General features: G+C 44.3%; 2 protein-coding genes across 4 annotated transcripts in view; one reads left to right on the forward strand and one right to left on the reverse strand.

The window, feature by feature from the left end:
• The window catches only part of Cfap61 (cilia and flagella associated protein 61), a 290,445-nt gene extending 282,172 nt beyond the window's left edge, over window positions 1-8,273 (reverse strand). The window contains exons 1-2 of one of the 3 annotated variants that reach the window (XM_087911144.1): window positions 8,213-8,273; window positions 4,085-4,236 (exon numbers count right to left, since the gene is read on the reverse strand). In XM_087911144.1, coding sequence (XP_087767270.1) covers window positions 4,085-4,227 — 143 coding nt within the window. In that variant the 5' untranslated portion in view covers window positions 4,228-4,236; window positions 8,213-8,273. Of the gene's footprint in view, window positions 1-4,084; window positions 4,243-8,212 lie in introns of all 3 variants that reach the window. The other 2 variants (XM_087911142.1, XM_087911143.1) reach the window with 2 other exon arrangements.
• Window positions 8,274-8,319: 46 nt separating this feature from the next.
• On the forward strand, window positions 8,320-23,242 carry Crnkl1 (crooked neck pre-mRNA splicing factor 1). Its single transcript, XM_048455521.3, has 14 exons — window positions 8,320-8,498; window positions 10,313-10,465; window positions 10,969-11,060; window positions 11,856-12,014; window positions 12,281-12,447; window positions 14,228-14,406; window positions 15,730-15,900; window positions 16,950-17,141; window positions 17,746-17,805; window positions 18,704-18,784; window positions 20,016-20,255; window positions 21,184-21,285; window positions 21,624-21,872; window positions 22,906-23,242. Exons 1-14 carry the CDS (start codon window positions 8,448-8,450, stop codon window positions 23,080-23,082), a joined length of 2,073 nt encoding a protein of 690 aa, XP_048311478.1. The 5' UTR covers window positions 8,320-8,447; the 3' UTR covers window positions 23,083-23,242.
• Window positions 23,243-24,522: the final 1,280 nt, after the last annotated feature.

A 24,522-nucleotide genomic window follows, 5' to 3' on the forward strand; every position in this document is an offset into this window, starting at 1 on the left:
CTGGCCATCTCTCCTGCCCCAACTAATCCAATTTCTAGTAATAAACTGACTTTGGATTTCTGGAGTCAATTTGCCTTGACTATGACGTACTATGAGTGTATTTCTAACATGTATGTGTGGTGTATGCATGCGTGCCTGTGCATATGTAGAGACCAGAAGGCATTAATGTCCTCCTTTGAGGTAGGGGTCCCTCGGTAAAGCTGGAACTCAGCAAGCCCCACTGGCCTTCGTGTCTCTGGCCTTCTCAGGGCTGGGGTTACAGGTGTTCATGAGACCAGGCCCAGGTTTTACGCGGCTGCCAAAAACCAAACACCAATCTTCATGACTATGTCTTTCTTAACTGCTGGGCTGTCTATCTAGCCCTTATCTGTCTTATGCCTCAGTGGGCTTATCTGCACCCAGGTCTGGTAGAACTTGAGGACAATTGTGCTGTAGGCTAGCTCTTTAATTTTCCTCCAGGTCCACCTCCTTTCTCCCTTGTGACAGGGCATCTCTAAGTAGTTTCTTCAATGGGTTCCAGCAGAATAACTAGATTTCTTCTGGTTCTAGTGATTTTTTGCTATAATAAAAAAAATTGGAATGGTACCACTGAAAACATGTAAAGTCTGGCATGGTGGTGCACACCTTAAATCACAGCACTCAGGAGGAAAGGGCAGGTAGATAGCTGTTGGGAAATATTATTTTCAGGTGTGTGACTTTTGTTTACAGTGCATTTGTTTAACTCGGTGAAGCTGTGTTACTGTGCCTGTCTAAAACACCTGATGGTGCTAATAAAGAGATGAATGGCCAATAGCAAGGCAGGAGCAAAGATAGGCGGGGCTAGAAGGCAAGAGAGAATAATGGAAGGAGAAAGAGGAGCAATAGGAGAACAAGGAGAGGAGGACATCAGGGGCCAGCCAGCCACATAGTCACACAGCCAGCCAGCCAGCCAGCCAGCCAGCCAGCCAGCCAGCCAGCCACACAGTCACACAGCCGGCCACACAGTCACACAGCCAGCCACACAGTCACACAGCCAGCCAGCCAGCCACACAGTCACACAGCCAGCCACACAGTCACACAGCCAGCCACACAGCCAGCCACACAGTCACACAGCCAGCCACACAGCCACACAGCCAGTCAGCCAGCCAGCCACACAGCCACACAGCCAGCCACACAGCCACACAGCCAGCCACACAGCCACACAGCCAGCCACACAGCCAGCCACACAGCCAGCCACACAGTCACACAGCCAGTCAGCCAGCCAGCCACACAGTCACACAGCCAGCCAGCCACCCAGCCACCAGCTGGCCAGCCAGCCACACAGTCACACAGCCAGCCAGCCAGTCAGTCAGCTAGCCAGCCACCCAGCCACCCAGCCACCCAGCCAACCACAGAATAAGAAGGAAAGTAAAATATACAAAAGTTAGAAAGATAAAAGCCCAGAAGCAAAAGGTAGACAGGATAATTTAAGTTAAGGAAAGCAAGCAAGAAACAAGCCAAGCTAAAGCTGGGGAATCATAATTAAAAATAAGCCTCTGTGTGTGTTTATTTGGGAGCTGGGTGGTGGGCCCCCTCAAAATGCCAAAAGAATACAACGTACACAACAGATGCCTGTGAGTCCTGGTCAGCCTGGTCTACACAGTGAAGTGAGTTCCATGCCAGTTGGAGCTACACAGTGAGAGGATGTCTCAAAAAAAGGAAAAATTAAAAAAAAAAACAGACCAAAAAGGAAAAAAAAAAAGACTCCATGGACTCCATTGGAAACATGTAGCTTTATAGCTTTCTTTTTTTTAAAAAAAAAAGATTTATTTATTTATTATGTATATAATGTGCTGCCTACATGCCAGATAAGTGCACCAAATCTCATCGTAGATGGTTGTGAGCTGCCATGTGGTTCCTGGGAATTGAACTCAGGACCTCTAGGAAGAACAGTCAGTGCTCTTAACCTTCGAGCCATCTCTCCAGCCCCTGCTTTACAGCTTTCATAGCTCCTTCAAGAATGCAATCTTTTAAACCATGCAGTGGCTTTTTTATTTGTAGTAATATTTTTTTTGGTCTTGGAGTATATTTTGTCTACTATTACTATAACAATTTTAACAGGGTTTTGGAAGAGATTATGGATGGCAAATCTCTTTTCCCAATACTTTTACTTTAAATCTTTATGTGATTTTATATTTTTGTTTTGTTTTTTAGCCAACATGCCCATCTTAATCTTTGTACAGAAGAGTTCAGTCCACATACATTTACTATGGAGTATTGTCACGGGTGAGATTTTCCTCTCTTTCTTTTCTTGTCACTGTGGTCTGAATGAACAAGGTACCCTGGGGGTCTTGTTCCGAATACTCACGACCAGCTGGTAGTAGTATTCTGGGAGACTGGGGCCTTTGAGACGTTTGGCTTAGCTAGCAGAAGTGGGTTGCTGGGGGGGGGGTGGGCCCTGGAGGTTCTATCTGCCATTGGTTCTGGCCTGAGCTGTCCGCTTCCTGATCTGCTGAGATGTGAATAAGCCATGTTGCAAACTCTCTCTCCACGCCCCTCCTGCCATGGTAGACATGCGTACACTCTAGAACAATGAGCCCAGGTAAATCTCCCTTCTCCCCAGTATTTTGTCCCAGAGACAAAAATGTAACTAACACTCTTACCCTCCTTTAGACCTGGGGTTTAAATTCTATTCTACTTTCTACTCTACAGATCATACACTGCAATCTCTAGGCCTAGTCTTTCCATGATGATCCTAACCAAATGAACAAATTATACAAGTCGCACAAAACATCTATCTTCTGCACATTGCAGCAAACAACCGCCAAAGAACTTAGTGGCTTAAGGGGAAGACTCCCGACTGGGCTGTGATTCTGTGAGTTCAGCCAAGCAAGTTGTGAGCTAAAAGTCAAATGTGGCTGCATCTGGAGGCTGCAGAGATGTCATGACTGACAGCACTGGCATGCATGGCTGACAGGAGAGGGTGGCTGCAGGCTCAGGGCCATTCTGAAGACTTGCCAGTAGCTACGGGCTGCAAACTTTGATCAGCATGGCAGCTGAATTCTGAGAGGGTCAAGAGAAGCTGCAAGACTCTGTGTGCCTTAGACTTGAAGTCACAAAGTATCCCTTCTGCTACACAAGCCATCCCTGGCTCCATGTGAAAAGGGACAACACAAGCGTATTAACATCTGGACGTATATCAAGGGGGCGGTGCAGCCTTATGAAATATAAAGGCTATGTAATTTTTTTAATAAAAATTAGAAACTGATGGAAAGATTTGCCGGGTGGTGGTGGTGCACGCCTTTAATCCCAGCACCCAGGAGGCAGAGGCAGGTGGATCTCTGTGAGTTTGAGGCCAGCCTGGTCTACAAGAGCTAGTTCCAGGACAGGCTCCAAAGCTACAGAGAAACCCTGTCTCGAAAAAAACAAAAAACAAAAAAACAAAGATTTTATTCTTGTGCCCATAGAAGGTTAATACACACACACACACACACACACACACACACACACACACACATATATATATATATATATATATATATATATATATATATATATTATACTAGGCAGAACAAGATCTTTGAAGAAAAACATTTGCTCATATTTTCAAGATGAGAGGAACATCTTAGGGATGGTTAAGAGCAAGTCTGGGCTTGGTCACTTATGTTAGCCTGCCCTGCAGCAGGCCTCTCATTCTCATCCATCAAATGGAAGCAGCAGCAGGAACCTCAGATTAGATCTCAAAACCTGGACATGTTAACATTGCACCCCAATAGATTGTACTAGTGAGTGGGGCACTTGAGGTTTCTATTCAAGTTTACTTGACTCTAAAACCTATGAGAAGTCTTCGGTTTACATAGTTAGAAGACATAGAGGTCAATTGTCCCTAGATGTCCTGATACACATCTGTCTCTATGTAGTGAACTGCCCACTCGAAATGCCATAAGATCAATGGACCATTTCTGGTGCATGGTAAAGGTTTTAAATGGCGGCGGTGGTGGTTTTCTCACTGGGAACTGGGCCTAGGATCTTATGTATTCTAGGTGAAAGCTGTCTCTTCGCTACATTCCCCAGCCCTGAAGTAAAACTGACAAGTATTCTTTAACTTACTTAGCCATGTACTTACAGAAGATAGATGATATTTATCTTCCCAAAGAGCTTCTGAGTAAATTTTCTAATGAGGCTTTTGATACAAAAGATATCCTGGGATTCTGTTCTTCGGCAATGAACCACTTCTACCTTCCCTCTGGGAGAAGTGAGGACTGACATTTTTTTCTCCTGTCCCTAAGAGAAAGAGAAAAGTCCCTTATTAATTTGAGATGATGGGCTAGTTCAATTACAGTACACACAGCACGGGACAGTTATTTAATTTCATGTGGTCAGGGTAAACACGTGTAGGGGTTCTCAGGGATACTCACAGGACACATTTTCCCAGGTGGCTGCCTTCAACAATGGTTGTTGCAAACCTGCTAAAATGCTGCTCTCCTAGAAGATGAACTGAGAACAGACTTGCCTAGAACTTTCTACATCTCTTTTAAAACTGCTTTAGATAGTGGAAGGGCTCGTTGGCTGACTTAAGCCACCATGACGGCATACAGTCTTACTATAAAGAAAATACCGACAGCCATGTGTTGCAAATATCTGTACACTGTATGGAGAGACGTTGGCTGTGAGTGGTGTAGTAAAAAGATGAATGGCCACTAGCTGGGCAGGAGGGGACCAGTGAGATTTCCGGGGATTGAAAGGAAGAGAGATCTCGGCACAGAGAGAGGCCAGTGAGATGGAGAACCAGTCGGACATGCTGTACAAAGGAGAGGTAGGTGAGCCATGAGGCAGAACATGGATTAATAGAAGCAGGTTAATTTGAGTTGTAAGAACTAGTTGGGGGAAAAGCCTAAGCTAAGGCCAAGATTTCATAATTAATAAAAAAGTCTCTGTGTCAGTCCCGCCAATAACGAGAAAGTCCCACTGCAGCTGTGCCCACATTCCAAATAAGAGTTTGCCCTTATGGAACCTAGAACCCTGAGAGACATCAGTCTTGAAAGGTTTTATGAAACAAAAACTTAAGTTCGTGTCACTAAAGGAAAGACACCAATCTGAAAAGACATGACTCCAATCTCTACAAAGAGTAAAGCTACAGAGACATTAAAAAATAAGTAGGGATTGCACCCACCCCCACTGTCTGCCTAAGTACCAGGGCCTTTGCCTCAATTCCCTCCCCGTCCCTCTTCCCCTCCGCTCAGGGATCATCATCGAAGAGGAGGCAGAAAGAGCCAGGTGACCACAGAAAACATCTGGACACAGCAGGGCAGCTGCACGCATGAACAGCTGTGACCACATGTGCAAGAACTGTGCCAACCCAAGCCAGACCACATCCCCCAACGGAGAGTTAGGTCCACAGTCCCATTCCTGACAGTGGAGAAATTAGCAATTAGCTGCTGGAAAAAGTTGGTTTTCTCTAAGAAGGCAACCCCCGGGAAGCTGGCCATGCTCCAGTGGTGGTGTGGGAGGTCCTTCAGTATTTGTGTTGCTTTCATTGGTTAATCAACAACAACAACAACAAAAACTGCTTGGCCTGATAGGGCAGAACTTAGATAGGCGGAAAAGACAGAACTGTATTCTGGGAGGAAGAAAGCAGCAGATAGAGAAAGCCGCCATGTAGTCACCAGGTCAGAGACGCTGAATCTTTCCCGGTAAACCACGACCTCGTGGTGATACACAGATTAATGGAAATGAGTTAGGTCAGGATGTAAGAGTTGGCCAAGAAGAGGCTAGATATAATGGACCAGATGGTAATTAAATTAATACAATTTACTTATGGTTATTTCGGGGGTTAAGCTAGCCAGGCGGCGGGACACGGCCCGTTTCCTCCTACTACACAGTGGCAGATACATTTATTCAGGAATACTTCGGCGAAACAAATGGAACTTAAAAGGTTTAAAAAAAAGACACAAAGTCGGGTGAATGGGGAAGTGGGGCAGATTTGGGAAAAACTGGAGAGAGTGGATATAATTAAAACACACTGCACAAAACTCACAAAGAATGTACAAACGCAGTTAAAAAGATGGCCAGAAGGTGGCGGCACACGCCTTTAATCCCAGCACTGGAAGGTCGAGGCCGGCGGATCTCTGTGAGCTCATCCGATCGAGGCCAGCCTGGGCTACAGTGCAAGTCCCAGGACAGCTCCAGTTGTTACACAGAGAAGCTCTTATAGGGAAAAGGGGCCAGTCAAAGAAACACATTTTGGCCCGAGAATCAGAGCCAGTGAAAGAAATATGCTCTGGCCCTGAAATTAGAGCCAAAAGGCTAAGAAAGGCCAGTGAAAGAACCACACTTTGGCCCTGAAACCAGAGCCAAATCTACTTCTGACCAACTAAACAGAAAACCAACCAATCCCTGAGCAAGAAAACGAACCAATCCCTGAGCAGGAAAACGAACCAATCCCTGAGCACGAGATCTAGCAAAGCTGAGCTCAAAGGACTGAAATCTGAGCAATTCCCACCCTGAAAATCTCTCTGGAAAAACTCCCCCCGCCCCCAAGAAGACCTATATTAGACCTAAGCCTGTTCCGTTTGCTGCTGCTGCCCTTCTCCACCCTGGCAGAGGCAGCCACCCTCCTGAATTCTTCCCTCTCAATAAATCTCTCTCTCTTCTGTTTTTCAAGGCAGGGTTTCTCTGTGTAACAGTCCAGGAACTGTCTTGTAAAACAGACAGTTTTGCTGTCCTGGAACTAGCTCTTGTAAACCAGATTGGCCTCGAACTCACAGAGATCTGCCTGCGTCTGCCTCCCAAGTGCTGGGATTAAAGGCCTGTGCCACTACTGCCCAGCCCAATAAGTCTCTTGAATGATGTTTGAGTGATGACCTTCTTTCCATGGAGCCTGGGGGAGCAGAGGAGCAGGGCTGTAACAGTTTCCCTAGGAAACCTTTCCCTAGGGGAGCTGAGTTGTTACACTCCAGGGGCCCTGAGCTGAACTATAACATCTTTGCTGGGGAAGCTCTCCACTGCCACAGCAGAGCTATTTTGGGGAAAATCTTTCCCTTGATCAGGGCTGAAAGCAGCTACGTTTTCTGTGACCTGTGGTATTCCTTGGCTCCCAATTGCCAGACTGCTTTTCCATTCAAGCTGTAATGCTTACAACTCTGTCTCTCAAAAAACCAAAACAAAAAGCAACCAAACAAAAGATAAGTATTGACAGATATATGCCTGAGGGAGAGAAGGATGAAAAGGTGGTACCCAGTGGATTTTAGAGGTGTGGAACTCTGTAGATTGTTGAAACAGCAGACACAGACTGTATTGCCTTTGTCCTAAACAGCAGACTGGGGGGGGGGGGATGCATGGGGGACTGTATGTAACAATAAAGTCACCTTTAGCTGATAATGTGTCAATGCAAATTCAATGATGCTGACAATGAACCATCTGGTGGGGAATGGATAGTGGAGAGGCCTTTGGAAGTGGGGAAGTAAAGAGTAGGAAATCTCACCTGCCCTGAATTTTACTGTCAACCCCAAGCTTCTTTTAACATTTTTAATTTAAAAAATTCTCTTAACTATAAGTTCAATCACTTTTTTGAAGGTGCATCAGATATTATACTTACTGACATCTAGTGAGCACTTTATATAGGCTTTTCAATCTTAAGGAAATAGGTATTTTTATTTTTTTATAGTCAAGGACATTAAGGATAACAGAATTGAAATAAAGAAAAATTCACAGACTAAATATTTACACATCACTTTCTGACCATAGGGTTAGGTGTTTTGTTACTGGCTTATTTCCATCTTTCCTTAACATTTTGTTTCAAAAATACCTCTTTCTATTTAAAAAGAAAGAAAGAAAGAAAGAGAGAGAGAGAGAGAGAGAGAGAGAGAGAGAGAGAGAGAGAGAGAGAAAGAAAGAAAGAAAGAAAGAAAGAAAGAAAGAAAGAAAGAAAGAAAGAAAGAAAGAAAGAAAGGAAAAAAAGAAAGAAACTACGTTTCAGAGATGGCCCAATCGCGGGGAAGCCCGAGACGAGGGGGCGGGGCATGGACTCAGCGACTACAAAGCCCAGCATGCACCGCTGTGCCGGCAACGGCTTGCAGGGCTGTGGTTTCTTTCGCCGCTCTTCCCTCCTCTACCAAGTTTCCACATCGGAGATGGCTTCCTACGACCCTCGCAGGTGCCATTGCCCACAGCTGCACGCATCCCGAAGACAGACCTGGCTGCATCCCAGGCCTCCCGGGCTCTACGTTCCTGCGGCACAGCCCACGATACCCACCTCACCCGCAGCTGCAGCTGAGCCGCTCCACAGAGGACGCGTACACGGTTGCTACGGAAACGACGTGACGTCTCGCCCAACCCACGCGACGGTCAAAGGTCGTCCTGGCGAATTCCGCTTCCGGTTCCGGGATCTAGTTTGTTGTGGACCGGCTCTCTGGTGTGGGCCGGTTCTCGGAACTGATTTATGAGATTCGGGTGTGGGTTGAGGTTGCACCAGTTCAGCGGCTGCAGACATGGCGGCCTCTACGGCGGCCGGAAAACAGCGGATTCCCAAAGTGGCCAAGGTAAGCGACCGCGAAGGGCCCCAGCACAGCATCTGCGGTGTCGTGCACCGGACGCTCGGGGCAGCGAGCCCTGCGCCTGGGTCGGTGACGTGGCGAGGGGTCTTGTCACTCCGAGCTCGTCTCAAGTCTGTCCAGCCTTCGTTCCAGGGTGGTGTTTTTGTAATGCGAGTGATGGGTTCGTTTAAGCAAACTCTAAGCTTTGCTAGACTCTGGGGATCTCCCCTCCCCCCCCCCCCTCGCCCGCCTCCCATCCCCGTCTCTGTCTCTCTCTCTGCTGGAGTAAAACCGGAGGAAGGTCGAGATGGCCACTTTCATAGACGTACCCAGGCACTGTGGACTATGCCATGGGCAAGAACCAGAGGACTGTCAGTAAACTTGAAGATAAACTTTTGGAAAAAGCTAAAACTTGAAGGCTGTGTGAAAGTTAGGCAGTGGACGAAATGGGAGGAATAGGGTCTGTACAATTGTATAATTTAAGTTTAATAGTGGATTATTGTATTTCCGACGGTGGCTAATATTTCACCAGTGCTTGGTGAGTGGCAAGTCGTGCACTTAGCCTTTACATAACGATCTTTCTCTGGGCCGATTCTTTTTATTTATTTTTGTTTTTTCAAGATAGGGTTTCTCTGTAGCTTTGGAGCCTGTCCTGGAACTAGCTCTTGTAGACCAGGCTGGCCTCAAACTCACAGAGATCCGCCTGCCTCTGCCTCTTGAGTGCTGGGATTAAAGGCGTGTGCCACCCACCACCGCCCCTCTGGGCCGTTCTTCGTGGCCTTTTTGCTTTGAGATAAGTTTTCATTTCCACATGTAATTGTTGTAAAAGTCTAATGTGGAAGCTTTTTTCCATACTGAGTCATAAAAGTCAGAGTATGTGTGCTGGCTAGATTTTTGTCAGCTTGACATAAGCTACAGCCATCTGGAGAGCGAAGGAACCTCAGCTGATAAAATTCCTCCATCAGACAGCTTGTAGGCAAGTCTGTTAGGCATTTTCTTAATGTGAAGGGCCCAGCCTTCTCGGGGAGTGCCGCACCTGGGCAGGTGGTCCTGCCTACTGTAAGAAAGCAGGCTGAGCAATCAATCCAGTGGGCAGTGTTCCTATATGGTTCTGTATCAGTTCCTGCCTCTAGGCTGCCCCAACTTCCCTTCATGGTGGGCTGTGACCCCAATGTGTTAACCAAATTAACTCTTTCCTCCCCAAGTGCTTTTGTTGGTGATGTTTTATCACAGCGGTAAGAAAGCAATTTAGAACGGTTTGCTTGTACTTCGGGTCCACCTACATCGGAACACGTCTGGCTTGTAGCTACTGTGAATTAGAACAGTATGCTTGCCCTGCGGGTCCATCTAAATGTGAACACGTTTGGCTGTAGCCACTGTGTTGGACAGCACAGTTGTGTGTGCCCAAGAAGCTAACAGACTGATGATGGGAAGTTTCAGTTGACTTAAAGTGTCAAGAGAAAACCAGATTGACCACTAGAGGGGTTAAAATAAGGAGAAGAATCCTGGAAACAGGTTGTAATGCTAGGAAGGCGTGCTTATTCTACTTCTTTAAAAAGGAAAAACTGCTGTTATTTGTCCCTTTTTTTCTCTTGAGACTTTCACTATGGACTCATTAGCATGGATGCCATAAATTAAATAGAAAATGCTGGATTCCCGCCCCCCCCCCCCCATTCTGTCTTATAAAGAATTGAACATGTCATTCAAAGAGGTCATCTTGTCCTCATATTTGCGAAGTTCACATCCTGGAAAATGTCTGTGGGTTTTAAATCTTGTGTGGAGAACACTATCCAAAATAGAAATGTCCTTTTTCTTTAAAGGTGAAAAACAAAGCGCCGGCCGAGGTGCAGATAACTGCCGAGCAGCTCTTAAGAGAGGCCAAGGAAAGAGAGCTCGAGCTCCTCCCACCTCCGCCTCAGCAGAAGATCACAGATGAAGAAGAGCTAAATGATTACAAACTGCGGAAAAGGAAGGTGAGTCTGTTGGGAGTGCGCTGTGCACGGCTGGCTGTCCATGTCTCCACTCACAATAGGAACCAGGGCCTGGGAACTCAGAGACAGCCTATGTGATTCGACCTCAGGCTAATATTTGGGATTATTTAATCCACTAATATTGTGGAAGTTATATGTCAGATTCTCCAAATTACTGAGGGTACTTGAAGGTAATGTTAAAAGTCGTTTTCTTATTAGGAATGAGAGTAGAGTATATTAAAGTACTCGTTATTGTTATGGGCAACAGAAGAACTCGCAGTCATTCTTCCAGTAGTTCAGTCCATCTACAGGTGTTGTGTTGTCTCCGTAAACTTTAGAGAAACACTCGTCATTGTGACCTGTAGTGAGCTTCTTGTTTCTCAGCATCTAGGACATAATTTCTCTTAAAAGGAATGAAATGAATAACTTTTATTACAAGGCAAAAGGCAAAGTCATTTTTTTCTCTTTAATATACCACCCCCCGCCCCCCCCCTTTTGCCTTTCAGACTTTTGAAGATAACATAAGAAAAAATAGGACTGTGATTAGTAACTGGATAAAATACGCACAATGGGAAGAAAGCCTAAAGGAAATTCAGAGGTAAAATTGCCATAAGTATAATATTTACATATTAGTGTAATATTTATGTATAATATTATATGGGAAACCTAGGAGAGGTAGAGCAGCGGGCCGTACTGTGTTAGACCCTTCCAGCTTCTGTTCATGGCACGTTCAGGTTCTTCTCACGGTCCTTGGTGCCTTGGAAGGACGGCCGGAGCGTTGCAGGAGTCCTGGTGGGTCTTGCTGCTCATACTCCTGTAGCTGAAGAAGCAGTGTTCTGTCTGTTTTCTCTGTGTTCATATTTCAAACTAGAAATGCTCTGCTGAAATCTGTTGTCAAGATGAAGATTGTGGCCTTGACTTGCTGCTGAGCCACCTTTCTGCACTCTTCCATCATAGCCATGCCTTGCTGGGACCATGTCCTTGCCAGCTCCTGTGCACAGCACTGTTTCTCCCTGTGACATTTGTCTGCTTTCTGCCTTGACCCCCTGAAGGCACCCTTCTCCACCAGCCTCAACTTTGGAACAAACTGGAACTATCTCTTCCATTCGCACTTCTGGGGTTCCTCCTGCTTAGCCTGTTTCACCAGACGTTGCCATTTCTCTCTCTGCCTCCTGTCAGACCTTGACTGTGATGTTTATGGCAGTATGAAATAGTAGCCTTCTCTCTCTTTAAAACTACAGTAACTTGAGTACATCATTGCTTTTCTCTTTCTATGATCAGAACTTGACTCATGGTAGATCCAACAAAACAGCAGGTGTTGTGGCGAGTTTGAAGTGACTCTGCGTATCCTATAAGTGCTGCTTTTGATGCTCTCCATATCTTACTTGTTCAGGGCTCGATCCATATACGAGCGTGCTTTAGATGTGGACTATCGGAATATCACACTCTGGCTGAAATATGCAGAAATGGAAATGAAGAACCGCCAGGTCAACCATGCCCGAAATATCTGGGACCGAGCCATAACAACTCTGCCACGAGTCAACCAGTTCTGGTAAGCCTCTGATTGTACAAATGTACAAAGCGGCCTTTTGTGAATTAGCAAAGTTCTCCCTGCTGTGTACTAGTTTTACTTGCAGTTATGGTAATTGTTGAACTTTACATTTTACTTTTCCTTAATGTCACATAATCTATAGTCATAATCCTAATGTTCTACAGCTATGTAATAAAACCTAACAAAGCATTGGAAATGTCAAAGATTACTTTTTTCCCCTAAGTCATTTTGACCACAGCAGTCATCTTTGGATGGTTCTGTATCAGGTACAAGTACACGTACATGGAGGAGATGCTGGGCAATGTCGCTGGTGCCCGCCAGGTGTTTGAGCGCTGGATGGAATGGCAGCCCGAGGAGCAGGCCTGGCACTCCTACATCAACTTCGAGCTGCGGTACAAAGAGGTGGAGCGGGCCCGCACCATTTACGAACGTTATATCCTTTGAATGAGGTGTACGTGGCATGTGGTTGTCGTGGGTGTCTACCTCCCAAAAAGAGGTCATGGTCAAGAAATGTAGCTATTAAGCTGACATTGAAGGTCAAAAGGCACACTTCATCACTTTCACATTTTTTTTGTAGGGATGGAAATTGTTTATATAAAAATTTGTGATCTGGGTAATTGGGTGATTTGAGTCTTTTCAATGATATGGGTTCATTTTCATTTTTTGCACTAAACCGTGGCTGCCAGAACAACAGGTCTATGTTTAGCATTAGTGCTGTTAATGGAGGTCAGCCAGAGGGTCATTGCTTACCAGCTGTGACTCCAGAGTCATTTCGTTCCCTGAACCTTTGTGTCCTTTCTATACAGGAAAAATTAAAACTAAATATGGTGAAGCTAAGTATGTACTCATTGTTAGGGTACTTGGCTCGCATATTTTGAGGCCCCAAGTTTAGGCATCTGCACTAAAGATAGAGCAGCCAGTTGTGGCAGGCTGATGTTAACATCTGGAAGATAGGGTCTGTAAAAGCACTGTTAGAAACGGCTCTATGATCCTTGTCACCCAGAGGTATCTTATTTGCAAATTCCACACTTGCTAAAATTGATTTGGAATCCCAAAATTAATAATTGCTGTGCTTTAGCAGCGTTGTGAACACGTATAGGACAGTGCACATTTTGTGTCCCTCAGCATGCAGTGTGTGTGTGTGTGTGTGTGTGTGTGTGTGTGTGTGTGTAGCGATGCCTGAATGTGAAGGCAGGAAGGGCCCATGCTGTGACTATAAGGTGCTTTCTCCCTCCCTGAGGCCAGTAGGATGGGGCTCTGACACCTGTTGTGGGACAACCCAAGACCAGTTGCTTGATGGCTTAGTTGATAGTGCTTGGTGCACAGACATGAAGCCCTGTGTTTGCATCCCTAGCACCCACATAAAGAGCTGGCCTCGGTAGCACCTGTTTGTAATCCCAGTACTGGGAGATGGAGACAGGAGAATCTATAGGTCTGCAATGCACTTAATATTGCCAGTAGTTGTGAAAACCCTGGCGTGCAGGTGAGGAAACTGAGGAATGAATGATTAACTTGCCTGGGGTCCCAGGTGGTGAGGTAGGTGTATTTGAACCAGAAAAATCAGCCTCGGAACGGATGTTCTTACCATCTTTGGTATACATGAATTAATCACTGGAAATTTTTGGCTTCTTCAAGGAAGCTTGATGTGCCCAGGTAAATAAATGGCAAGTGAAAGCTTTCCCTTTAGCTTGGGATGGCAGATTGCTCTGCTCATTGTGGGTAGACTGCTGTGACTGAGCGTTCCGTGTAACAGGTGCTCTCTATCGACCATGTTCTTTTGGCCAGAAAGTGCTCAGTTTCATAAACATTCCCTCATGTTGTAGAGGAGCACTGGTGGCTGAGCTTGGTATTTTTCTCTTTCCCACACTGAAAACTGAGATGGATGACTTGTTGAAGATCACAGGGCTTATAACCAGGTTGAGGGTTTCCTTTGGCTTCAGGCTTGTGTGTACCCATTACTGCATCTGCACTGAAGGCAGATCAGAATGAGTAACAGGACCCTGACCTCAGAGACTGGGGGTCAGTATTAGACTCCCTGGTATGTGCTTTGTCACCCTCTGGTTGTATTTTGAATTGCTGGGGTGTGGGTGGGTATGGTCTGGGCCTTGAGCCTTTGATCATGCTATGTATGAGCTCTGCCCCTGAGCTCCTGCGGCCTCCGCTGTTGGGTTAGCTGTGCTGTCTTGCCAGCTCTTTCCTTCACTCCCCTGCACTTGTGCTCGTGCACCCCGCTGTGAAGAACTGGATCAAATATGCCCGGTTTGAAGAGAAACATGCCTATTTTGCCCATGCGCGGAAAGTCTACGAGAGAGCAGTTGAGTTCTTTGGAGATGAACATATGGACGAACACCTGTATGTGGCCTTTGCTAAATTTGAGGAAAACCAGAAAGAAGTAGGTGCACAATGAGTTCATTTCTGTTTTATTTGATTCGCTTATCCGTATAGAAAATGTTTTTTAGATACGAAAACATTATTTCATACAGAACAGCATGCGTGTATTGCTGAGCTATAGAGTGGAGCTGATCTTTGATAACTAGCTTAATTTCATTCTGCTTTGTTTGAAAATGAAGCCTTTAAGTAACCTGGAGTTAGGTGCTGTGGCATGTGTCTATGTTCCAGCACTCAGAAAACTGAGGATTGACTCTGAGACTGGAGGAGCATAGTAAGTTTGGAGCCAGCTTAGAGTACATACGACATTATCTCAAACACAAAAATGCATGTATAAACTGATGAGAATCTTTTGGTATCCTGAATCAAGGGCTTTTCAGATAATAACCTGGGGAGGCAAAGAACCAGTGCCTTCAACCAAAGGAAACAATGCATAATGGAAACATAGATCGCCCCACAAATAAGCCAGCTCCTTTCTTCCTTGGTATAGACAGGAAATGATAGAATTGGAGGCATTCTTTCATCAAATTCTCTCTTAAGAGGCGTGGGTTAGAGGGGTTTTTTTGTTGTTGTTTGTTTTTTTTTTAAGATTTATTATGTATAGTGTTCTGCCTGCATATATGTCTGCAGGCCAGAAGAGGGCACCAGATCTCACTACACATGGTTGTGAGCCACCCTGTTTGCTGAGAATTGAACTCGGGACCTCTAGAAGAGCAGCCAGTGCTCTTAACTTCTGAACCCTTTCTCAGACGGGTTAGAGGGTTTTAAGTGGGACAATGACTCGATGACAATTACTGAGCTTCTGGCTAGTTCATGAAAGTATTCTGGGGGCAGGGCAGAGGCATAGCAAGAGTGGAACCAGGGGAGGGCTGAGGATGAAGCTCAGTGGGCGAGCACTTGAGTTTGTTCGTCAGTACAAAGGGGGCACGTGATAAAGCCAGAGAGTCCAGCGAGGAGGCTTTTGGAATGTTCTCAGTTAGAAATGGAGGTGGGCCAGCATCAAGGCAGAGGAGAAAAGGGCAGCAGGGGAGAGGAAAATCACAGCACTTGTTGAAAGAGTCAGTGAAGGAACGGAGAACTGGAGAGGAAAAGGCAGGCTTGTGGGGCTTTGGGTATGAAGCTGTTGCCTGCCAGCCTGGGGAGGACCCATGATGGGTGAGGAGAAATAGAAGCTCAGTTTTGAGACAGTATTAAATATAGAACTAAAAATAACCATTAGAGTTCTTTCTGATCAAGGACTCAAGATTTAATTTACAAGTAATAAGTTGCAGTTATTCTCAAGGTGTGACTAAAATGAAATTATGTTTTAGTATCTATCTGTTTTTAGTTTGAAAGGGTACGAGTTATCTACAAATATGCCCTGGATAGAATTTCAAAACAAGAGGCCCAAGAACTCTTCAAAAACTACACCATCTTTGAGAAGAAGTTTGGGGACCGGAGGGGTATTGAAGATATCATCGTGAGCAAGCGGCGGTTCCAGTACGAAGAGGAAGTGAAGGTGGGTGCCGCTGCGGATGGCAGGGCTGTCGGCGCGCTCCAGCAATAGCGAGTTGACACTAGTGATTGCTGATGTGCCTGATAGACTTGGCCGCTAGTTCAGGCAAATTGGAATGAATGTGGCTTAAAGAAAGGAGAGCAGGCCATACTTGGATTTGCTATGCCATTCCCTGGTGGAAAGTCCTTTAACTGAGAGCAAACTGAAGAAATGTGGAACTGGGCAGGATGGACCATACCTGTAGTCCTAGCACTTGGAAGATAGAGTCAGAAAAATTATTAGTTCAAGGCCAGCCTAGGTTTCCTATTGAGTCCGTGCCTCAAAAGCTACGTGACCTCTGTTTGAGGTCATTTTTGGAAAAGGATGGAAGGGCCAGAGATGGATCCAAACACCTTCTTTGCATGCGCAAGAGACCTATGATAGACAGTTCTGTTTTTATCTCCGGAATATGCCATTTCAGGTTTAGATAGCAGTATTTTCTCTCCGGGTTCTTGTGTCTTGCTTAGTCAGATTCAGGTAGCTCCTAACAAAGGACAAGTCTAGTGTTAAATGAAGTGAGAGGTCCATAAGGTGTTCAGAATGAGTTACTGTTATTTGAAAAGGTGTTTCCTGACTTAGAGTCTGATATGAACGCATTGCAATTTCATTATCAGCATAATGGTATTACAGTCACATGTTTAATAACATTTATACAAGTTGGAAGCTGTGTGTAGTAGACTCAAGTCTGTAGTCCCAGGACTGGCCATGGCAAGATAATTATCATGAGTTCGGGGCCAGCCTAGGCTATGGGATGAGATCCTGGCTCAGAAACAAAGGAAAAAATGGAATGTCATTACCGAGTAGTAGAGGAAAGAGGCTTCGCTGCGAGGTGCCAGCCAGTGCCTTTTACAGTTCTGTACAGTCTCAGGGACGGTGTTCTGAACATGAGATAACAGGTAAAAACTAAGGGGAAAAATGCTAACATATAGCAAGTTTGACATCTCCTTATAGTTCTGACAGCCTGTCAAGTCTAGCTTTGGTTCTGTTTTTATAGACTAGCCTGTTTTTTCCAGGCTAATCCTCACAATTACGATGCATGGTTTGATTACTTACGCTTGGTGGAAAGTGACGCAGAAGCCGACACCGTGCGGGAAGTCTATGAGAGAGCCATTGCTAACGTGCCGCCCATCCAGGAGAAGAGGCACTGGAAGCGCTACATCTATCTCTGGATCAACTATGCGCTCTATGAAGAGCTGGAAGCCAAGGTGACCTGTGGCTTTCTTACCCCAGTATCGTGGTTGTGGATAGTAACTGATAGTTGCAACTTTTGAGACAAACTTAGTTTTAAATTCTTTTAGGACTCTGTCCACCCATGTGCATCATTTAAACTGTGTGCCTGTTGAGACATGGTGGTGTTTTTTTTAAAACCTCAAGGTACAATTAGATAGGTAGCATTTAAAACCTGAAAGGGAAAGAATGACAATGAGGCGGTTTATATACAGTTTCCTAATAATGTGTTTTTGTCACAAAGAGGATTGTGGCCAGATTGTACATTTTTCTTTTGATAAAACTCAAGTGGCATTTCCAGAAACAGGTTATGCATAAATTAACAGGTAAAGACTCCCCGCTGAGTCTTTGAGACTGCAACATCTTTCTGCTGTCAGGCCTTTCTACAAAGACGAATTCAGACTTTGATGGCCACGTTGTTATTCTTAAGATAGTCAAAGGTAGTTGCTATTTTTAATCATAAATGAAATCAGTATTTAAAAATAGCATCTTGAGAAATGGGTCTGTTTGTACTAGTAGTCATAAAATTAGTAAAATAAGTATGAACATAATTTTTAAAAGATTATTTTAATCTTAATACAGGATCCTGAGAGGACAAGACAGGTATATCAAGCATCTTTGGAACTAATTCCTCACAAAAAGGTACACTTGCTAGATCAAAATCTGTTTTATTATTTATAAAATAATATGTATCGATTGAAAGTTTTCAAGTGAGTGGCACCATGAGACTACAAGGAAACACCCTGCTGTCGTTCCTAGAGCAGCCTGTACTGGGACAAGTGAGTGACGCAGATCCAGTGTAGGAATCCAGGGCAGTGTAGGTAATTCAGAGAGGCCGGTGGCAAGAAAGAGATTGATAGTGGGTCTTTTGATAACAGATCATGCTTGTGTGGTTAAACATGTGGCTTCTTTGGAGATGTTAAAATGTTGCTCTCCCACATTTCCCAACATGAGAAACAAAGTCCTGGTGAGTTGTTCTTAGAAATAGTATGTTCAAGGCCATCCTGGTCTACAGAGCAAGTTCTAGGATAGGTTCCAAAGCTACAGAGAAACCCTATCTCGAAAAACAACAAAACAAAACAAAAAAACCAGAAGAAAAGAAATAGTATGTTCTACCAGCTTACAAGTAGCCCACAAAACATTCTAAGTAGAGGCTATCGTGCCATGGAGTATGTAATACAGTATCTTTCTAGGTCATCATGGGTATATGTGTGTATAAATTTTATTACATTCTTATTTATGGGGGAGGGCTGTACATGTGCCATAGTACACATGTGAAAGTCAGAAGACAACTTGGGGATTGGTTCTGTCCCCATGTGCGTCCTGGAGAGTAAGCACCAGGGTCAAGCCTGACAGCTGTACCATCGTTCACTGAGCCCTTTCACCTGCCTCATACTATATTTTTAACCGTTGATAAAGGTCATTTTTGCTTAAAAACAAACAAAATATATCCCTCCTCACTTGAAATTTTACTAGTGGCCTTTGGTTAAATTAAATGAGCCTCTTAGATCAGATCTTTTTTTGTGGTTTTGTTTTGTAGTTCACATTTGCCAAAATGTGGTTATACTATGCACAGTTTGAAATACGACAGAAAAATCTGCCATTTGCCAGAAGAGCTTTGGTAAGTAATGGAGCATCATATCTCACTAAGTCTTAGGAGAAGGTTAAGATCTTCATGCTTACAATTTGAATGGTTTCTACTGAAAAAAACAGCAACAAAGTAGGGTGTGCTGGCACACACCAGTTTTAAAAAAAAAAGGAAGAAGGGGTGGGTGACAAAGAAATTTATCTTTGATAGCCTGGGATATGTTAGAAAACTCACAGATAGGGCTTTGAGAATAAGTGGCTATTGAGTGCTCATTCTGAGTGGGACATAAACATAACCCTGCTCCCTCCCTGCAAGGCTCAGGGACCGTTGAGGAAGACTGTAAGAACAGGATGGTGGGAAGAGTGTTACGAACTGTCTTCTGGACATTGCATAGTAACACTCAAAACTCAACAGCAGCATCAGTGGCCTGCAGAAGATTTGCATGAGATCAAGCTATCCAGCATGAAATGAGGGAGGAGCTCCCGAGACTCCACCTCCAGCTGGGAAGCCATTGGCAGCTGGTGGTAGCTGAGGGAAAAGCATCATTTTTCATCAGGGGTGTTGCCACTGACTGGTTGCCCATGCTCATGCAGGCCAAGCTAACTGAACACAGTGTGACATGAAGGTGGGCAGAACACGGGGAAGAGAGAGAGGGGAATTGGGGTGGATATGATCAAGGATACATTGTATATGTGTATGAAATTTTCAAGAGATACAAAGAAAAACAACACTTAAACATTGAACAATAATGCTTAAATTGCAAACATTCTGTTTAAACACTGGAAATGTCTATAGCTATCACTTACTAGATCTGTCCCCAGATTAGTAGTCTGATCTTGTGCAAAATTTTTGATGTATTAAATATACTTCCTCATAATTTGTCAAAAAAATGTCTCAGTAGGATAAAATACTGTGTATCCACACAATTTTCCTTTAGGTGAACTGTTTCCTGTGGGTAGTATGTCAGGTTTGACTACCTTTTTATTTAAAGGTATGTATGTATTTTTGTGTGCTTGACATCCATATTTTCTAGGGAATCTTGAGGAGTACAGAATCCCGTAGTTGTGTGATTCTGCAGTACTGCCTGTGGCCGACCAGGCTCCGTGTCATCTGAGTGCCTGGCCAGCCGTGGAGAGTACGCGAGCACAGCAACAGAACAGCCTGCCATGCTCGACTCCAGCAGAAGAAAGCTCCTAGGACAGGTTGGCAGTGACTAGAGTTGAGCCCTAAGTATAACGGTACTCTTGGCCACTTTATTCTCCAGGGGACTTCCATAGGCAAATGTCCAAAGAACAAATTATTCAAAGGTTATATAGAACTGGAACTACAGCTTCGAGAATTTGACAGATGTCGGAAGCTTTATGAAAAGTTCTTGGAATTTGGACCTGAAAATTGTACCTCATGGATTAAGTTTGCAGAATTAGAGACAATCCTTGGTGATATTGATAGAGCTCGGGCAATCTATGAATTAGCCATCAGCCAGCCACGCTTAGACATGCCAGAGGTAAGGATCCCAAGTTGGATATATTTTTAAATACTTGTTAAGTAGTCCCCCTTCTAAACATCTATAAAGATGTCCAACCAATCTATAGTCTTTTGCACCCTTATTAGGATTCTTCTGTTTATAGAGTAGGAAAGTGGGCTAGGGGAGCGTCCGCAGCAGCCCCCACACAGCTGACAGGGAAGGTTAAAGGGGATGAGAAGGCTGGGTAAAGGAACAGCTGTAGCGTCATCTCCCCCACACACGCACACATACAGGAAATGGGGGTGGAGACTGCATCTCTAGGTCCTGAAATATGATCTTCCTAGATTGTACTGCTACAGGCCTGGAGTACTGGCCCGCCTTCAGTAGTTAGGCCACAGGATGCAGCTAAGACTGATTCTCACAGGACCGCAGAACTGCCTTAGCCTGGTCAGTCTTGTACTCACATGACCCCGCATGAGGGCAGAGTTTCCTGTACTGCTGTAGCATCTGTGGCCTCAGTTCCTCCACTAGACTGCCAGCTCCAGTGCCGGTGCCCCAGTTTGTCCTTGTGTCTGTGGTGGGCAGTCAATGTTATTTGAACTCAAATGACAAGAAATTGATATTAGAGATAGGAACACATATAGCAGCTAATCTGGCCTATTTTCTCCCTAAAAAGTTAACTGCATGTGACAAAATCATGAAAGTACCTGAAATTCTTGACAAATTTTGGTTGTGTTAAACATTTGAAGAACTCCAAAAGAAAATGTAAAACTAAATCCAAAGCCTTTTTTTCTGTCTTAAATTCTAGTTACATTTTGGCAAGCTTGTAAATGCTGGTATTACTCCACCAGATGCAGTCTTAATTGTTGAGTGAAGAGTCTTAGGGTCTTGGGTATGGGTCAGGACAGCTGAACTATAGGGGCATGTGTCTTTCTGAATGCTAAGATTGACCTATTATTTTTCTTAGGTACTTTGGAAATCATATATTGATTTTGAGATTGAGCAGGAAGAAACTGAAAGAACACGGAACCTTTACCGGCAGCTGCTGCAGCGAACACAGCATGTCAAGGTACCCTTACTTTGGCAGCGATCTTTCATTTTACTTTGTACAGTAGTTTTGGTGTTTTTACATGAGTTATTTTAAATGACTTTCTTGAACTTAGGATCTGCTGTTCTCAGGGGACTTAAGACTGTTAAGCCCATTGTTTATGCTGCACATGAAACCCCAGGTGTCAGACACTGAAAAGCAGGAGAGTGCCTTGGTACTCACAGTGAAGTGCAGTGTGCTCATCTGGAATGCTTGCAGTAATGCGGCATCAGGTGTCCTGAACTGGAGAATTATTTTTAACGCTATTATGTTACTGTCTTTTGGCTGACATGGTTAATTTGGTTGTTAACTTTTTAAAGGTATGGATCAGTTTTGCTCAGTTTGAGTTATCCTCGGGGAAAGAAGGAAGTGTGGCTAAATGCAGACAGATTTATGAAGAGGCAAATAAAACCATGAGAAACTGTGAAGAAAAAGAAGAGAGACTTATGTTGCTGGAATCCTGGCGAGGTTTTGAAGATGAATTTGGAACAGTATCAGACAAGGAAAGAGTAGACAAACTCATGCCAGAGAAGGTGAAGAAGAGAAGAAAAGTCCAGGCCGACGATGGGGTAAGGAGTAGAAATTGAACATTTTTAAAAGCAGAAGTAGACTGCATGGATGAGAATTGCTTGTAGTCTGGCTACTAGGAACACAGCCAGGGGTGGAAGATGGGGCAGGAGGTGGGGTGGCAGAGATACCTTAGTGGAAGGTGGAGTCTAGGAATTACATGAAGTGTGGTATTTGTAGTGTGGGAAGTCAGCATGCATGAGGGCCGGGGACCAACCTAAAAAGGCCTTGTAGGGTAGAGGAAGTTTGGTGGAAACCATTGAAGACTTTATACATGATTAGATTGCTGGCATCTCATACATGTGAACTTGAGGGACTTAGGTTGAAGAATATGATCTATTGCATGGTTTTCAGAGGTCCAGTAACTGGGAGGTGGAAGGTGGGAGATGAGAGAAGAGCCTGCATTTCAGAACAATATTTAGAAGTGAAATCATGATCATTTGGAAGTGAAAAGAGTTAGAAGTCCAAATAATACACAGCTATGTAGCCTCTAGTACTAAATATTGAGTAAAATTCAAATTTTAAGATTATTTTAAGAGTGTTTTGCCTGCACGTGTATTATGTGCACCGTGTGCATGTCTAGTACCTTTGGTGGTCAGAAGGCAGCACTGGATCCCCTGGAACTAGAGTTACAGATGGTTGTCAGCCACCTTATGGGTGCTGGGAAACTAATCTGTGTCCTCTGTAAGAGCCAGCAACAAGTGAAATTCAGAATTTTAAGTCTTAAACGTGACTGCAGGGTGGAGCTGAGTTGCTGAGTGTCTCGGTTGCCTGTGGAGAAGCTGTGCTTAAAGGTTTGGTCTTCTTCCACTTGGTCCTTCATTCTCAGTGAGCTGCAGCATCGTCTGAGCAGCTGCTCTAGTCACTCAGCTCCTCTGCAGCAGGGTTGATGTGGCTTTGTACTTACTTGTACAGTAAGCATAGTTGAACTTGAACTCTAGGTTGCTCCGAGTTCTTCACTCTCCCTTCGGAATGAAACATGCTCCAGCTATCTGCTCACCTTAAAAGCTAAAATCAATGTATTTAATTTTGCAGTCCGATGCCGGGTGGGAAGAATATTATGATTACATCTTTCCAGAGGACGCTGCCAACCAGCCTAACCTTAAGCTTCTGGCAATGGCCAAGCTTTGGAAGAAACAGCAACAAGAAAAAGAGGCTGCCGAACAGGATCCAGATAAGGACATTGATGAGAGTGAATCCTCATCTTTTTAAATGTTGTGACTTTATATAAATTAATATGTTTTTGTATATTTACTCAGTAAGGACTTTGTTTGACATCTTTGATAGCTACCTTTTCAATTATTTTTAAAAACACTCTTGGGTTAAATGTGGATGGGAAATTAACCCCAAGTAAAGGAATTTTTTATAGTAACTTTGCTGCCTGCGTCCTGACTATCCTAGTGTTCGTCCACATTGTCTATTACATGAAAGTAATGTGCTTAGCACCTACTCTAGGTGGAACTGCTGCAGCTGTGTTTTGGGACAGTGTTTCTCTGTGTAGCCCTGGCTGTCCTGGAACTCACTTTTAGACCAGGCTGGCCTCCACCTGCCCCCGAAGTGCTGGGATTAAAGGCACAGGCAAAGTGTTCACGACCCATTGTGCAGAACTTTTAAGCCACAGGTCTTTGGTGATGGTCTGCATGCCTCTAAACCTGTCACTGTCTTGTCTCTTCAACCACAACCTGAGTCCAGCCCTAGCACTACTGGCTGTGTAGCTTACTCTTTGTTTTCTGCTTCATTTTGAGACTCCACCCCTTTTCTTTTTTAGCAGTATGTGTCCACTCTTTAGAGAATTAAATGGACTTGGGCTAGTTTAACCTCTAAATATGCTGAAGTAATTTGTAGCAACTGTATTTTTAGACTAGGTTGTTATTTCCAGGAACATTTTAGCTTGGCTTTGGTTTGCCCCCAGCAGTTTCTAAAACTGGTTGTGTTTTATTACCTTGTTTAGAAACAATGGCCTGCATATGCAGATGCTCTTAGGCACAATGTCCTGTGTTCCTGTTAACATCTTGTTAACTGAATCTCTTTAGAGTACTTGGAGCCTTCCATATGCTGCTTAGAGCATGATTCATCACAGCACTGCTGCCGGTCTCCCAGGCTTCGTGAATTCTGCAGTTATGTCTACCTAGAGAATATGCATCCCCCAGCATGCTGCAGAACACGAACAACTGATGCCTAACTAAAGCTGTCAGAAAACAGCAGGTGTCCAAAGGACCCACAGTGATTGCCTGTATGCTCAATGATGATGCAACATACTTCTGTTGGTGCTGCTCACATCGTAAAATAGCATTTGCCTGGTCCAGGAGGCAGTGTTTAATCTGTACTTCACAGGCATAGTTTCTTGTGGTGTTCAACACCCAGTGCTTAGCACCGTTCCTACCTATAAGAAACATTAGTAAACAATTGATTATCAGATGTCAATATATACATTTAAGGGAATAAAAGTTGCCTAGTAATATTACTAAATTGAGTCTTGAAAATAAGATAATTTTAGAAGTTAGAAGAAAACAGTACTACCGAGTAAACGATAGATCTTTTCAGGCATCAGACCAGCACCAGGTTTAGGTATCAGCTTAAGTCTGCTAGTCAGGAAGAAAATCTGTCCTTGAACCTTTTGAGTTGGTGCAGATTTAGGATGAAGGTGAAAGC

Source organism: Myodes glareolus, chromosome 10, assembly GCF_982192425.1.
Source record: "Myodes glareolus chromosome 10, mMyoGla1.1, whole genome shotgun sequence".
Taxonomy (NCBI): Eukaryota; Metazoa; Chordata; class Mammalia; order Rodentia; family Cricetidae; genus Myodes; species Myodes glareolus.

What these genes read in the sequence shown, in the direction of transcription:
- Crnkl1 (XM_048455521.3), top strand. Translation starts at nt 8,448, where the DNA reads ATGGCGGCCTCTACGGCGGCCGGAAAACAGCGGATTCCCAAAGTGGCC. An exon ending in CCACGAGTCAACCAGTTCTG is followed by an intron (nt 12,015 to 12,280) that starts GTAAGCCTCTGA and finishes GTTCTGTATCAG; the next exon opens with GTACAAGTACACGTACATGG. An exon ending in CACGCTTAGACATGCCAGAG is followed by an intron (nt 20,256 to 21,183) that starts GTAAGGATCCCA and finishes TATTTTTCTTAG; the next exon opens with GTACTTTGGAAATCATATAT.